At 42.9% G+C, this 17,284-nt stretch overlaps 1 protein-coding gene across 1 annotated transcript in view; it reads left to right on the top strand.

The window, feature by feature from the left end:
• Nucleotides 1-16,779, top strand: part of ITSN1 (intersectin 1) — a 287,902-nt gene extending 271,123 nt beyond the window's left edge. Inside the window, exons 29-39 of the mRNA XM_075335003.1 lie at nt 2,445-2,566; nt 4,649-4,755; nt 5,373-5,556; nt 5,770-5,868; nt 6,320-6,487; nt 6,750-6,962; nt 8,930-9,051; nt 11,048-11,130; nt 11,435-11,518; nt 11,880-12,053; nt 13,524-16,779. Coding sequence (XP_075191118.1) covers nt 2,445-2,566; nt 4,649-4,755; nt 5,373-5,556; nt 5,770-5,868; nt 6,320-6,487; nt 6,750-6,962; nt 8,930-9,051; nt 11,048-11,130; nt 11,435-11,518; nt 11,880-12,053; nt 13,524-13,672 — 1,505 coding nt within the window. The 3' untranslated portion in view covers nt 13,673-16,779. The remainder of the gene's footprint in view (nt 1-2,444; nt 2,567-4,648; nt 4,756-5,372; nt 5,557-5,769; nt 5,869-6,319; nt 6,488-6,749; nt 6,963-8,929; nt 9,052-11,047; nt 11,131-11,434; nt 11,519-11,879; nt 12,054-13,523) is intronic.
• Nucleotides 16,780-17,284: the final 505 nt, after the last annotated feature.

The raw sequence follows: 17,284 nt of genomic DNA, 5'->3' as shown, positions 1-17,284 counted from the left end.
TAAAGATAATATTCCTTTACCTGGAGTCCTGGAGTCTGGACCTTCTTACTGGTAAGCACGGATCTCCTAATACCACTCTGTTTTTTCTTTGGACTGGATCCTTGTCAGTGGCTGCAGCTGCTAGTCTTATGCTTTTCTGTTGGTTGTGTTTCACACAACCACAGGGGTGAGTATTGTGTGATTTATGATAAGATCTTATATGTGCTTTTTCCTTTTAATAGAATCAAAATCTCAAAACAAGTCTATGAGAGCTAGAATTAGGCTGTCATAGACTTTCATTGATTTATGGCTTCGGGCACTCTCCATATAACACTGAAACTGCTTGCAGGTCACAAATCACAGGAGACTGATATGGGAGCGATAACGGAAGAAGACAGTAGCAGGTGAGTATAGTACGAGTGGCAGGGAACTTAGATTTAAAGCCCCACTCAAGCGGTACAATAAAAATACCTGGAGTAGTGCTTTAATCTATGTAGATTCTAGATTTTGAAAAGTGACATGCGGATTAGCAGAATACAGGCTCTCTACCCTTAATAGTACATCCTCTGTTTACTGAGCCATGCAGTCCCTGGGCTGGACGCAAACTTCCTGTTCACTGAATATGGACCGTTATCTGTCACGGCGGCACCAGGAAGTGGTCGCTATACCGTGTACAGCGCTGAAGTGTGAGCGGGTCATACGCTTTGAACCCCGTCCACCCGAGGGACCTGGTAATGGTTGAATAGGGCGGTGTGGAGTGATGGACCTTTACTGATCTGATCCCTCCTCCAAGGATAGCGCAACAATTCATTTGCTACGGAAGGGGAAATAATCAAAATATTCCGTATAATATCACCATTAAATATTCATAGATATCAAAAAGCCTTTAACTGAGAACCCACGAAAGATTCAAAAATGAAGGGGATGGTGACAAATTCATAATAAAATTTAAAATAACATATATTTAATATTCATAGAAAATACAAGACTGGATCAAATTCCCAAAAATATTAGCAGCGGTTTACCAGGTTATAAAGTGCTTAGTGCAATGACCAACCATATATTAATACCAATTAATTATATATAACAAGATGCAGAGTGCAGATGTTTAAGTAATAATTAGTTATATATAAATAAGATCTAGATAAAAGGTATACCAAATAATGCCTAATAAATATAAAATGATAGAATGTATAAATCAATTAGGGATTAATGTACCTTTAAAGGTCGTCAAAAGTCCTGTGTACCGCTATACCCTGACGCGCGTTTCAAGCAATCTTTTCCTTAGGGGGCGCCCTTTATACCTTTTTATCTATATCTTATTTATATCTAACTAATTATTAAACATTTGCACTCTGCACTTTGTTATACATAATTACTTGGTATTAATATATGGTTGGTCATTGCACTAAGCACTTTGTAACCTGATTAATCTGCTGCTAATATTTTTGGGAATTTGACCCAGTCTTGTATTTTCTATGAATATTAAATTTATGTTTGTTATTTTAATGATTTAAATAAAAATACAATTTTATTATGAATTTGTCACCATCCCCTTCATTTTTGAATCTTTCGTGGGTTCTCATTTAAAGGCGTTCTGATATTTACGGAAGGGAAAAACCTGCAGGGGGAACTGGGCAAAATTTCATGTCTGTGACCAAAATTGAGGCATCATTCGTAAAGTGCATGAACTAGGGATTTGCAAAACAAACCAGTAGTGCAATTGATATGCCAGAGTATTCCCCCATGGATGCAATGCTCTCTAGGATGGGGAGGGAAAGATTCTAAGGCTATGTGCCCATACTGCGGAAAATGCGCGGATTTTGCCGCGGATTTCTCGCGGAAAAGCCGCGGATTTCCCGAAAATCTGCAGCACAGGTACTTCCCAGCCATTTCTATGGCATTTTGGAAATGCTGTGCCCATGCTGTGGATTTTTCCGCAGCGGATTTCGTGCGGATTTTGTTCCAGTAAAATCTGCAACATGTCAATTATTGTTGCAGATTTTCATCCGGATTTTGGCTTTAAAATTGGGGGGAAAAAAAATCCGCACCAAAATCCGCATCAAATCCGCGGCAATTCCGCGGTAAATCCGCACCTTTGAAAAGGTGTGGATTTTGCGGGAAAGCTGCGGATTTTGATGCAGAAAAATCCGCAGCTACATTCTCCCGTGGAGACACAGCCTTAGAAGAAATCCGCCATGTACACAGTCTTTAAGATTGTTGCTTCTTCATGGGCCAATTATCTGCCTGCTTCAACATACCGCGGTTTAGCCGACAGATGAGCAAACCACTTGTTCGTCGGCTAATTGGATTATTGTGGCGGGGCCATTAATTCATCCTTGTTGCCAACAAATCGCCCCATGTGTGAATTGAGGATGTGATGGAACGATCATGGGGTATACTATTGCGCCGCTGTGCGGTGTAAGGGACGTGTGCACACACTTCTCCTCTGTTCCCATTTATAGGGTGCGCAGATTTACATCTTTTGGATATGCTGAGTCCTGTAGAAAGGAAGAGACAAGGCTACATCCACGAGCTGATAGTGACTGAAGAGAACTACGTGAACGATCTCCAGCTGGTCACCGAGGTGAGTTGATCCGGAGGGGCAACTTTTCTGATCTGCTGAAACATCCAGTAAAGATTCATAGACCAGATTTTCCCATCACCGCTCTTCAGTTTCTATTTATTTTACATACTGTATTTGCCCCTTTTCATTTTTCTTAAAGGGAATCTGTCAGCAGGTTTTTGCAACCTCATCAGAGAGCAGCATGATGTAGGGAAAGAGATCCTAAATCCAATGATATATCACTTTGTCACCACTACTTCACCCAGTAAACTAAGTTTTTAGATTTAGCAATGCAGCGGAGCTGAGAAAGCTGCCCCCGCCCCCACCAGGCTTTCTGTATGCAGTGTCTATAAATTGTCAACTTATCACCCAGCACCAGGCGATGTAGTCCAAGCAATGATAATCTACTGGTACTAAAACAAAGTTTATTTTGATAGTGCCAACATATTTTGTAGCACTTTGCAATTAAAAACAACACCACGGACCTTGATGGGGTGTTTTAACCCCTGCAGCATGCTGTCCACAAATTACATGGCTAAAATCTGCTGATAGATTCCCTTTAAGGAAGACTAAATTTTGGTGGTTGTCTGAGGCAAAGCTTGGCCAACATAACTCCGGTTTCCTATGGCTGTATAAAAAAAAAATAAAATTCAGGCCAGTTATGTCCACAATTCGGCTTTGTCTGTAGGAGCATGCCCTATTCTAATTTGTTTGACAGATCAGATTAATGCATACTGTAATTTTTTTTTCCAATGGACCTTTATCTGTTCAGAAAATTGCTCAAGTGCACTGAAACATTGTCTACCATTGGTCTCTCGTGTGCACGGGCAGCACAAAGGCCAAAAATATGCTTGTCTATATGTACACTAATAGGTTGGGTTTGTGCACAAGAAGACCACACTTCAGGACATGAACAAAACAGACTGTTTGCAAGTCTACGTCCACGGGATCGTCTTGGTCACCATCTCAGAGATAAAAAGCACGGACAGCGTCCCAGGGGTATTTTTAATTTTCTTTATTCCATCAGGCAACGTTTCGCCCTACATATGGGCTTTATCAAGTGTGTGACAACACTTCAGTACATGTCTGCGTTTTTTTTTTATTCTTTTACACCCAAACCATCTCTTGTATCGTTACTTTTTGGTCGTTCTCTGAATTTTCATTCTTCATTTTTGACCACAGGTGCTCATTTTTTGTATTTTTTTTTTTAAGCATTTTTCATCACTTGGATTTTTTTTTTTTCTTACCCTTTTCTGTTTTTTTTTTTTTTTTTTTTTTTTTCTTCCTACCTTTTAACAATGAAGAAATTGCAAGTGGTAGATGCTCAAGAAGGTGTCCAGGGTGTGAAGTATGGAGCTCCTTGAAAGCTAAAAATGGCTGAAGAATGGACATGCCGCTTCTTTTAGCTGTTTGGTCAATTTTTAAACCTGAATCTGTTAAAAGAAACCCAGAACATTGGTGATAAGCGAATAGCATGGGGGTTCTTAACAAGCAGTTGGTGCTCGGATGGGAATGACTTGAGTACTCGAGTATAATGGAAGTCAATGGGGGAACGCCAGCATTTTTCTGGGAAATCTTAAAGGAAAAATGCTTGAGTTCCCCATTGACGTCTATTATACTCTAGTTGCGCCCATCCGAGCATTAACTGCTCGTTAAGAGCCCCCGAAACCGAATTATTCGCTCATCAATACTGAACATATGAACAGTGAGTGGTTTTTATATGGAAATGAATAGGTTCTTTCTTTGGAGCATTTTCTGAAAGCTTTTTCAGGCGGATTTCATAGCGGACATACCTACAAAAAGTCCTAAACTATCTACTTTTCTCGCCATTGGTTCTTACTTCCCGCTGCAGCTCTTCCTTTTCAGTCTTGCTGCACACTCCGGGCCCTGCTGCACACTCCGGGCCCTGCTGCACACTCCGGGCCCTGCTGCACATGATAACCAGGAAATGATTCACAGGGGCACATTAATTTGACTGCTTTTAATGAGCTGCAAGAATTAACTACCAATAATTAGCCCGACATAAAACTTTCTATCCCTGGAAATAACCATATTCCCTCTATCTGTATCCAATATTGATATGATTTCAATGATGTCTCCTAGACTTTCCAGAAGCCATTACTGGAGTCCGAGCTGCTAACGGAGAAGGAAGTGGCAATGATATTTGTCAATTGGAAGGAGTTAATCATGTGCAATATTAAGCTACTGAAGTAAGAGGTTTTATTTTTATTAAGTAATAGTCTGTTCCTCTCTGTAGAACCTTTTTAGCTACAATCAGTACTCGTTTGAGAGGCTAGCTATATTAAATTTATTTTACATGTAAATGTGGCCACTAGGGGGCACACTATACCTGTATCATCCAGTTGCTGTGTTGGATTGATTGAGACACTGTTTCTTTTCTGACCTTTTCCGCCAGTTTGATTTACCATTTTCCTATTTGAATTTAGGAGGTGAGTGGTTAAAACCCAGAAGGAGTGGACTCCTCTTCCTTTATTTCTCACTTAATCCACAGGATCGATGATAAGTGTATGATCTCCGAGGGGTCTGGCTGATGAAGCCCCCCTCTGATCCAGAGAGCAGGGTGTGCCCATAGTCTCTTGTATGGATGGAGCAGTACTGAGCATGTGCAGTCACTGCCTCTACAGGAAGTCGCACATGCTCACACTGACTTTGGCACGCTGTTCTCATGATTGTGGGAGGTCGTAGGGCTCAGATAATACATACTAGGACAGCTCCATTGAGGTCTACACAAATCATTCTGGGTATTACCAGACTCTAGATTTTTCTTTCTCAAAAGTAGCACTTTTTAAAAATTGACCTTTCCTAGGGCATTACGTGTTCGGAAAAAGATGTCTGGTGAGAAGATGCCCGTTAAGATGATCGGTGACATCTTGACAGCCCAGTTACCGCATATGCAGCCCTACATCCGCTTCTGTAGCTGCCAACTTAACGGCGCTGCCCTCATTCAACAGAAAACCGATGAAGTGCCTGAGTTCAAGGAGTTTGTCAAAGTAAGTGTGTCGTCTTTTAGTGCACTCCAATGCCTGCCTTCTTTACTGTTCTCTGTTATCAGCCATTCCAGGTTGGTAGGAGAAAAATTAACAGTAAATGCATAAAAATCACTGACCGCCATGAACGACCATATGTCCAGTGCTGGGAACCTCCTATATTATTTTTTTTTATTATTTTTTTTAGCTTTACTGGATGTTTTTCTTTCTCCTTAGAGACTAGCCATGGATCCTCGATGTAAGGGAATGCCGCTGTCCAGCTTCATTCTCAAACCTATGCAAAGAGTGACGAGATATCCTCTTATCATCAAAAACGTAAGTAATATGGGGTATGGCAGCGAGACGCCTGAAGAGTAATAGGTCTGGTGGTCCATTTGTAGACCTAAGATGCCTGGTGGCCGATTTGAACCATAAGTCCTTGTTTCTTGGGGTTCCAGATGTAACTAGCATGGGTGGACATGCCATTCATGCAACGTGTGCAGTCGCACAAGGTCCCAAAGTTAAGGGGCCCATTTATACCTCCAAAGCAGGTGCAGTTTTGCATTTTTACAACTTATTATGCTGCAGAGAGCCCATATATTCTTCTCGTACAGGGGCCCTTTTCTGGTCCTGTCCGCCAGTTCTGGTCTGGCCAGGATAGATATAACTATGCCTATGTTATAGCAGCTTTGCTCACGCATTGCGATTATTTTTTATTTATTTTTTTTATTATTTTGCTGTTGTTTTTTTTTATATCTTATACTTTTTTTGCCCCATTAATACTTAGATTATAGAAAATACCCCTGAAAATCACCCGGATAACAGCCACTTGAAGCATGCCCTGGAGAAGGCTGAGGAGCTGTGCTCTCAGGTCAACGAGGGCGTCCGAGAGAAGGAAAACTCCGACCGTCTGGAGTGGATTCAGGCGCACGTGCAGTGCGAGGGTCTGTCAGAGGTAGATGGCTGGATGTACATATTATATTTTTCTCTTTTACAATTACGGAGATTTTCTCTACTGGGTAGAAGACTTCTGTTGCAGCAAGCTTCCTCCAGCCAGACACAAAGCTTTTCATGCACTACCAGCATCAGGCAGGACACCAGAGCAGAACGATTTGGAGCCACTAGCTCCCTTCTAGGAGGTTTTAACTACCCATGTAGGACTGTTGAAATTTTTTCTTTAATTTGACATCATTCGCTCGTATTTCTTTTCCGTACAGCAACTAGTATTCAACTCTGTGACCAACTGCTTGGGGCCGCGCAAGTTCCTACACAGCGGCAAACTGTACAAGGCGAAGAGTAACAAGGAATTGTACGGTTTTCTGTTCAATGACTTCCTGCTGCTGACCCAGGTCATAAAACCGCTCGGCTCCTCCGGTACTGACAAAGTTTTCAGCCCCAAGTCCAACCTCCAGTACAAGATGTACAAGACGGTGAGTGGTAACCAGCAAAAGGTCTTCTGGTAGCATACAATAAAGGGAAAGTACACAACACAATTGTCTCACGTGAACATTTTAAGATATTGGGCAGTTAGGAGGTTAAAGGATATGTCCACCTTTGAAGCCAGGACTGTGCAGTTTGATCTTGCAGTCATATCGTTCCATATGTCTTGCTAACTGACATGGAGTAGGGACAGATGCCATGTAATGACAGCAAGATGAGATTACATACGGGTTGGGTTAGCACATTGGACTGCATCGGAGCTGTAAACACAAAATGGTATGAGATTTTCTAATTAAAGAGGACCTTTCAAGAGTGTTTTCAGCGCTCACCCTCCTCTCACACTGACTGCTGTGAAATAATAGCTGGAATTGTTTGTACTGAAACATAACTCAGCTCTGCTGTAACTCTCTTTTGTAGCAGCAAAGATCAGTAAGGAGGGTGTGTTCTTTTCTCCCTGTGTGTTGCTGCCTGCTTAAGATTGGTCAACCTTTTTCAGGGGAAGAAGTACACGCCCCAGAGACAAAATTCTACTAACGGCCAGTTGAACTATAACATAAATAATTACTTTACAAGCTAATATTTCCAATGTACTGGGGTAATTGCCAAATAAAACTTGTTTTTGTCACGCTAGTTACGGGGAAGTACCAAGCGCATGGCGAATGGGAAGGGAAACCCTGTGTCTAGGGAGAGGGATGATGGTGACCCCTGACCGAACCTACTGCTGGTCCCTGGAGTCCTTCACCACACTAGATAGGTTCTTCACATATGCACCGAGCTGGATACCTGACCCTAAGTATCCATAGTGCTGGGCCCTAAATACTTAAAGGATACTATAAAGTCTTTGTTAACCTCACTAAATAACTATAGAAGACACAAGGGGACACACAGGTGGAGAAGCATGTACTATTTATCATTAGATGAGTCGGGTAGACGCTCAGCAGACCTTTCAGCAACGATACCACTGAGGCGTACAAGCCACCTGCTTGCAACCTGGGCTTGAAGGAACTGAAAATTACACCAGTCCAAGGGAAGGAAGGAGTATTTAAGCACCAAGGAAATACTGACAATCATCAGCTGGGTGGAAGTCGAGCTCCTGCTGGGTCTGAAAGGGAAAGAGATGAATCCAACAGGAAAGTTACCTATACCAATGTATACTGACAGCAGGAACAATGGAGAGTCAGGGAGCATTCTGCACAGCCAAACCATGTGACCTTCTACTGCCATAAACCACATGACTGTTACACGTGACACACTCATGACTGTTTTACTTAGCTCTGCAGACTCTATTCTTTAATGTTTTGAACGTTATTTAAAGGGTTTGTGCCCTCTTCATTAATGGGTATTGTCACATAGTACATTTTGCAATTTTAAACTTATTAAAATTTTCAGCAATTCTTTAGATATTCATGTTTTTTTCTTTTGTTTACAGTCAATTGCCTTGGAGACCGACCACCGCTGCACAGAACATGCTCAGTGCTTACAAGTTATTTTCTACCAAGCTTATTTTTGCAGCTGGCCAGGATTGCTGGAACGCGCCGTTACCTCCTAATCATGGCCAAGTGCAATGGCATGTGTAAAATATAGTCAGCAGCAGTGGTCAGTCTCTAAGGCAATGAGCTGTACAAAAAAAAAAAAAAAAGGTGTTAATATTTCAAGAACAACTGTAAATTATAATAAGTGATAAATTGCAAAAGTGCTTCCCTTCAGAAGTGCTATGTGATATCTACCTATGAAGATGGGAATAACCCTTTTCATTTTTTTTTCCTTCTGGTACAATGCAAGGTGGCCGCAAAAGTGTACATTGGTGCAACACAACACTTGTACAAGCAGTCGATTTGCATTCCCAGCCTCGTGGCAGCCGCACATCATATTGTTCCCTATCTTGAGCTCTATTACTATCAGATTTTTAGGAGAACTTCTCCAAATGTTGAACCTAATATCAATCTTCTTCCTGCAGCCAATATTCCTGAATGAAGTCCTGGTGAAGCTGCCCACAGACCCCTCAGGGGACGAGCCGATCTTCCACATCTCTCACATTGATCGTGTGTACACGCTCCGTGCGGAGAGCATCAATGAGCGGTAAGAATTCTGGGCCACACTCATTATTGGATTTCTGCCTTTTTCTTTGTCTATTTTTTGGTGTGTTTTTGGCCACTTTTTGATTTGTACCAAGTTATTTGCTTCTGTTATGTGCTTTTGTGTTTTTGTTGTTTTTTTTTTTATGTTCACCAATTTTTTGTTTTCCAGATTTCTGCAGTCAATTAATCACTTGCCTGTTTTTCTTTATTATTTATTTTATTCATTATTATTAATTTATGAGTCAATGTGCTCAAGTTGCCTCCTTTGTTGCGTCATTTCATGTAATCTGAACTTTTGGTGCAAATTTTGCAACATTGAACCCTCTCGCTCTCGGCTCTCGCTCTCCGCGCCCCCTCTCCGATCGCGCGCCCCCTCTCCGATCGCGCGCCCCCTCTCCGATCGCGCGCCCCGTCTCCGATCGCGCGCCCCGTCTCCGATCGCGCGCCCCGTCTCCGATCGCGCGCCCCGTCTCCGATCGCGCGCCCCGTCTCCGATCGCGCGCCCCCTCTCCGATCGCGCGCCCCCTCTCCGATCGCGCGCCTCCTCTCCGATCGCGCGCCCTAGTCGGCAGATGTGCACCGCATACAGAGCTGAAACACCCTGGCTTAGTACACCGCATAGTGGCCATAACTGGGTACTGCACCTCAGCTCTCATTGAAGCAAATTGTAGTCCTATATAACCCCTTTATCATCTTGCCTTCAGTTTTTCTCATCCACCTTCTGTTTTAGATTTTTAAGTCTGACAGTGGATGGACCCATTTTTTCTTTATTGTTTTTTGTATGTTGATGTCCTGTTTTGTTGACCAGAATCGCTTTTTTATTTTGTATAGATCCGATAAAAACGTAAAATGGAAGACCTCGACTTTCTATAGTTTTTCAGAATTTTAAATAGATCCTTTGAAAAAAGAAATCATAAAATAAAAAAAAATAATTCTAAAATATGACATCACTATGCACGGGAGAATTAGATAATTACTTTTTGGGGAAAATATTATAAACAAAGTACATTAAAAAATAATAAAAAGGAAAAACAAAATTTTCCTGATCTTTTTTTTTTTTTTTTTTTTAAATCTGTGTAATTTTTACTTACAACAATAAAACAAGTTTAATATATAAAGCTGAATGTGTGTGTGTGTGTGTGTGTGTGTATGTATGTATGTATGTATGTATGTGTGTATGTCCGGGATTGGCATCTGCACCGTCGCAGCTACAACCACAAAGTTTTGCACACTCACACTTCTGGACCCCCGAGAGCGTCATAGGCTATGTTTTGAGGGGAAATTTTAACCCTGCGCTTTAGTTATTCACCAAAAAACCTGCCTCCATTAAAGTGAATGGAGCTGGGAGCCACAGTGCAGCCAGAACTTCAGAAGAATGCGCAGCCACGCCCTTATATGGAATGTTGGCGTGTCACAATGCAGCCAGGGGAAGAGACAGACACAGACAGGGAAAGAGGCAGACACAGACAGGGTAAGAAACAGACATAGCCGGAGTAAGAGACAGACACAAAGAGACAGACACAGACAAAGAGACAGACACAGGGAAAGAGACAGACAGGGAAAGAAAGGGAAAGAGACAGGGAAAGAAAGGGAAAGAGACAGGGAAAGAAAGGGAAAGAGACAGACAGGGTAAGAGACAGACAAAGAGACAGACAAAGAGACAGACACAGGGACAGACACAGGGAAAGAGACAGAGGGAAAGAGAAAGACAGGGAAAGTGACAGACAGACAGACAAAGAGAGAGAGAGACAGAGAGATCTAGACAGAGAATGGGAGAGAAACAGAGAGACAGTTACTATCCCGGGAATGTTAATACATTCTATTTTGTTAACAACAGTTATTAACCGGGGCGAAGCCGGGTAGTACAGCTAGTAGATTTATAAAATGGATTGTTCTAAAAAGGGAAATGTTGCTTTTTTGGGTATCAAGACCCAATACATCCATAGTCGTGAATGGTTGCTGTATGTGTTCTCGCTGATGGTTCTGCTTTTCTCCAGGACGGCGTGGGTGCAGAAAATTAAAGCTGCGTCGGAGTTGTACATAGAGACCGAGAAGAGGAAGCGGGAGAAGGCATATCTAGGTAAGACCTCTACATTATACCCCATGCTGATTTTCCGAAATACAGACGGTCCCTTTAAATCTCACAACTTGCCAGTGACACCAAATGCTAACAACATAAGTGACCTGGATGTTTCCTTATATTCTTCAAGCTGTGCACAGGAAATCTCGGCCCCCTGAGCTGCAGGATCCTGTGGTGATAAACACTGCGAATGAGCTTGTTTACTAAAATGATGGAGCAGTCCTTTCATATCAATTCTGTTTCTTTCAGAATATTATAACACTAGATGGCAGCAGACACGTTTTTGTTTTTTATTGATTTCCAGTACGTTCTCAAAGAGCTACAGGAATCGGCCGACTGATGGTGAATATTGTAGAAGGCATCGAACTAAAACCTTGCAGATCACACGGTGAGTATAAAACATTCTCCCAGCCGAGCAGGGAGATTGCGTTTGTGTCTGAGTAAGGCAAAAGGTCCGGAACTGGCTAGGTCTCGCTGGATGGTAAATTATACATTACATAACACTTTGTGATCATTGCTTACAAAAATGACTTCAAAGCAGGAGGAGAAAAAGGTTAATCCCGCACAATCCACCAGAATAAGATGTGGAAATGTTGATAGATTAATAACTCTTTTATTCCATATGTCTACACGTTTCGAGGTATGAAGACCTCTTCCTCAGGACCAGAATATCAACAATGCATATTGATATTCTGATGCTGCCGAAACTATTTACCATGACTTACCTTTCTATTTCTTACACTACACAGGAAAAAGTAATCCGTACTGTGAGATCACCATGGGCTCCCAGTGTCACATCACCAAGACCATACAGGACACCCTGAACCCCAAGTGGAACTCTAATTGTCAGTTCTTCATCAAGGACCTGGAGCAGGATGTCCTCTGCATCACTGTGTTTGAGAGAGACCAGTTTTCTCCAGACGGTCAGTACTCTAAGGGACATCATATACATCCCATATACAATTAAAGGGAAGTAGGCCACCTATTGACATTTTGATCTTACCATGGCTTGTGTGGTTACCCCAGAAATATTAACTCCAGAGTATAAATTCTGTAATTTATATATATATAATGTTTATGTTTGCATTGGCTACTGCAAAGGTTATTAGATGATTGCAGATTGTTGACTGTTTCCAAGTCGGATATCTTTTTCTACAATACAAATGAATACTGGTGCCAAATGTTGCATTTACAAATTTAAAGGGAATCTGTCACCATTTTTTGTTGCCCATCTAAGGGCAGCATAATGTAGGAGCAGAGATCCGGATTCCAGAGAAGTCACTTACTGGACTGGGTGCTGTAGATAGATAAAACGTCCCTTTATTTTCTGCAACTTAGTCCTCTCAGTGATGTGCTCCAGGTATATATGGTGTTTCCCTAAAAATAAGCCATAGAAGGAATCTTTGTCCTTTTCAGGGTAAAACTTAATATAAGCCCTACTCCGAAAATATGCCCTAGTTGCGGTGTCCATGCAGCTAAAAAAAGTTAAAGAATATCGTAGGACACTTCATTATAGAAAGCAGACATTCCCAAAAGAAAGAAGATAGACATCATAACCATACTCATCGGACCCTGACTAGACACTCTGGAACCCATTGATGGCCTGCGTTGGCACGCATTGATGGCCTGCGTTGGCACGCATTGGTGGCCTGCGTTGGCAAGCATTGATGGCCTGCGACGGAACGCATTGATGGCCTGCGACGGAACGCATTGATGGCCTGCGACGGAACGCATTGATGGCCTGTGTCGGAACGCATTGATGGCCTGCGTTGGAACGCATTGATGACCTGCGTCGAAACGCCATGGGGACCTGCGTCGGAACGCCATGGGGACCTGCGTCGGAACACCATGGGGACCTGCGTCGGAACGCCTTGGGGACCTGCGTCGGAGCGCATTGGGGATCTGCGTGGGAGCGCATTGCGGACCTGAATCGGAACGCATTGTTGACCGGCGTCGCAACGCATTAATGTGTTCCACAGCAGGTCCTTGCATTCCACAGCACTGTCGGCCGGAATCGGTACGGTATCACCACATGTTAGTGTGTGCGTGCGTGTGTGCGTGCGTGCGTGCGTGCGTGCGTGCGTGCGTGCGTGTGTGTGTGTGTGTGTGTGGGTGTGTGTGTGTGTGTTGGCCAAAAGCAGGGGAGGGCTGCTGTGTAGCACACATAAGACAGTGTCTTATTTTTGGGAACACACGCTAGTCCTTGATATGCATGAGCTCGCATCCACCACTGATTGGCAGCTCTCTCCCTAAGCAGTGTCGGTGCGGTCAGACAGAGCTCATCAAAGACTGGCAAAGCTGTAGCAGATAAACCTATGTTGAAATTATAAACTTATTAGTGGAAATTATTTTGAATTGTAATTAATAGTATTTTGGTTTCTTTGCCATTTTAGATTTTCTGGGCAGGACAGAAATCCGAGTTTCAGATATAAAGAAAGACCAAGGCTCCAAGGGGCCGGTCACCAAGTGTCTGCTGTTACACGAAGTCCCCACGGGGGAGATAGTCGTCCGTCTGGACTTACAGTTATTCGATGAAACCTAGGGAGCGAGGCACCAACCTGTGTCCTCCTCGTCGGCGTCTCCCGCCAGCCTTTCACGATGGTACATCGTCGCCAAAACCCGGATCTAACATCTCCGTTTTACCATCATAGATTTTTAATTGGAACGACCATTTTCTAAGAAAATGTCTGTGTTTTATATGTGCGACTTTTAGATTTTAGGACGACCTTTGCTGTGATGAACACTCCGCCGCATCGCTCGGAAGGAAGGAACGGTTACATTCCCTGGATTAAGGTTATATTACGAGATGCAGAACTAAAAGTTCCAGCAAGTCCTACCAGCAGCTACGGAGCCATGCTGGGATTAGTAGTTCTACTAAGGCTAGGAAGCACTCCTTTTGAAATTTTCAATAGAGGATATATGACCAAATTGCACCAGAGACCAAGGCCCGGAGCCCACCCATCAGAAATTTACCCGCAGTCGTTCTGCTCAGTTACTATTTTTTTTTCTCATTTTTTGGGGGGAGGTTGTAAGAAATGAATTGTTCACTTTTCTATAGGTAACAGCGCTACCTATCATTAATTTTTTTATAACTGTTTATTACACATAAGACAGTGACAGGGCAAAGCTAATATGTCTGATTGTTTGGTCACTGTAGGCAGCACATGCATTGAGATTTAAAGGGTTTTTCTACTAATGCAGAATATGGACACCCTAGAATATTGGAAATAGCGCAGATATAGTAGCCAGTCAGATGCAACCTTTAATTTTTTTGCACTCCACTCGGCATCTGATTTGGTTGCGACCGCTGGTCCGATTGTTCTTTTAACATCCAGGTTGTGGTGCTGACCATTTGTCTGATTTCAACTTCACAGCATGTTCTAAGTATAGTGTATATTGTGCCTGGCATCCAGCTGAAAAGGACTTGGGAGGAGGAGCAGGGTTTTCAGTCACTTGCTTTTAGCCAATCACACTGTGGAAACCATTCCCAGCGATACTTATTGGCTGAAGGCACCTGACAGCAGTTTGGAATGCTCTTCCTGAAAGTCCTTTCCAGCTGGATGCTAGCCACTATGTACAGCCTCCTGAGAGACATGGTGGAGCTTATTTGAAGCTACATATAAAGTATACAGCAAATAATGCCAGTGTTTAATGTAAATGTATGTGAATTGAATTGTTTTATTTATATGACAGTCTTTTCCTTGTATTCTGGTACTAATATCGTGAACAGCCTGTGTAGACGGTACGATCACCTTATAGAAGGTTTTATTCCTCTTGTAAGTGGTAGCTGTACTTGCTCACTTTAGCGTAAGGGGTTCTTTCTTAGGGGGGTCTAATGTCTGGCACCTCAATCAACTGTGAAAGTGAAGGGGCTTCAGAGCTGAAATCAGCACTGCTGCTTTTTAATCCCAGGATCAATGGAGGGGGGAGCTTATCCCAGTAAGAGAATAGAATAGCTGCTTTCTTTAGCAAATAGCGCCTCTCATGTCCGTAGGCCGTGTCTGTTATTGCTGTTCAGCCTCATTTATGTGACTACCACAATACCCGGCAAAGCCATGGACATCGGCGCCATTTCTGGAAACAAGCAGCTCTTTTTCTCTAATCTTACAATGCCTCTAAAGTGTTTTTTTCTAAAATTAATAATCTTCAGTACCTAAGTCCAGGAAATATTCAGCCATCATGGCCGCCATAACACCTTGCATAAGAGTTGGCACCCAGCTTTCTAAGACTCCTGAATGTCATACTTTCCTATTACTACAATGAGATCGGCCATTAAGCAGCTCAGGATCGCTGGGTTATTCATATTAACGAGAGAGAACGGAATATAACACTTAACAATTTGACAGAATGTACCATTTAAGATATCAGTAAATTAATTAACTGATACCCCTACAGGAGATGAACTGCAAATCCCAGCAAGGCTCAGAAATCAGGACCTTTATTATGCTTGTGCCTGTATTATTACCATTCTGGACCCCAGGAAACTGGCTAAAAAGTAAAACAGCCATTGTTGCCCATAGCAACCAATCACTGCTCAGCTTCCATTTCTGAAACTGCTCTGGGAGAATGTAAGAGGCACTGTGATTGGTTGCTATGGGCAACAGTCTGTTTTCTTGATTGAGGCCTACTGTGTACTTTTCCACCTCTTTGCCTTTAGTGTACTTAGTGCTGAGGAAATATCTGTCCGATGTTCTGTTCCATTCCACTTTCAGTTGAGAATAATCAGCGTATATTTATGCATAGAGGTCATGGGGCAGGTTACTGCTCCGACTACAGCGATGGGGTTTACAAAAACATGGATGGTTTGTCAGAGCTGGTCATGGGTGTATCACACAATAGTCACAAGTATCACAGACCGCACTGAATAGAATGAATCACACTGTTTTCAGCCGCATTTATGCTGGAAAGAAACTAGCGACAAAGTCAAAATCTAGAACAATACGTTTATTAAATATACCGTAATTTTCGTTTATTAAGACGCACAGAATTATAAGACGCAACCCAAATTTAGAGCTAAAAAAGGTAAAAAATTAAAAATCTGGGTTCCGTTATATAAGCCGGTGGTGTCTTACCGAAGTGGGGCAGCAGCGGTGGAGCGGGGGTCACAGGAGGCAGCGGCGGTGATGGAGAGCAGGTCGATGTTGCGAGCGGGGGGGGGGCCCAGATGCTCACTGCGCTGCTGTGTGATGCGGTGGCCACCGCTGCTATGTGATGGTGCTCACTACGGGCACTGGCCATTCTGAAGATGTCGGCGGTGCGGGCTTCAAAGAAATGGTGGCCAGAGTCGGCACTTGCGCAGATGAGAACTCCATCTGCGCACGGTCCGACTCTGGGCGCCATTATATGAAGAACTAACCGCTGACATCTTGAGCACTAGCACACAGCAGCGCTTCGCCGGACAGCGCCGGCCGCCGCAGAGAGCCATGCCGGGCAGCGCCGGCTGCCACACAGAGCAGCACAGCATTGTCCTGGCTCCAGTGTGACCCCTCTCCACTAAACCAACCCCTCCCCCCCCCCGGTAAGCTACATTCGGATTTTAAGAAGACACACCCCTCATTTTCTTCCCAAATTTTTGGGAGGAAAAGTGTGTCCTATATTCTGAAAAATATGGTAATTTAAAACAGCATAAAAGTGCCTCAAGTAATCAAAATAATAGGGACACAAACCGCTACAGATTATAGTCTCCAAATAAATATAGTTGTGAACAATGCACTAAATATATTAGTAAATAATGACAAAAAGACTGGCAACACTAAAAAAAAAAATAATAAAAGTAAAAATATTACTATCCAGTGAGGCAACAAAAAGAGGAGTACCACGCCAACAGTGCAGCAGTGTTAATCACTTAAAAGGTAGCCAACGGGAGAAAAGGTTCAATGTCACAAAGAGTCCGTATAGTACTAGTGTCGCAACAAGACAGACTACCATAACATGTTTATAAAGATAGTGTTTTTTTACCTTAACTCAGTGGTGGCAGTGTTGAAGATCCAAGCGGCTGTGTACCCTCACCCCGACACATGTTTCATAACAGCGTCCTCAGGGGGCTTCCTTTTAAGTGTTTAACACTGCTACGCTGTTGGCGTGATGCTCGTCTTTTGGTTGCCTTACTGGATAGTAATATTTTTACTTTTATTATCTCTTTTTAGTGTTGGCA

The sequence above is a fragment of the Anomaloglossus baeobatrachus genome, chromosome 2, assembly GCF_048569485.1.
Source record: "Anomaloglossus baeobatrachus isolate aAnoBae1 chromosome 2, aAnoBae1.hap1, whole genome shotgun sequence".
Taxonomy (NCBI): domain Eukaryota; kingdom Metazoa; phylum Chordata; class Amphibia; order Anura; family Aromobatidae; genus Anomaloglossus; species Anomaloglossus baeobatrachus.
This window is presented reverse-complemented; position numbering and strand designations above follow the sequence as displayed.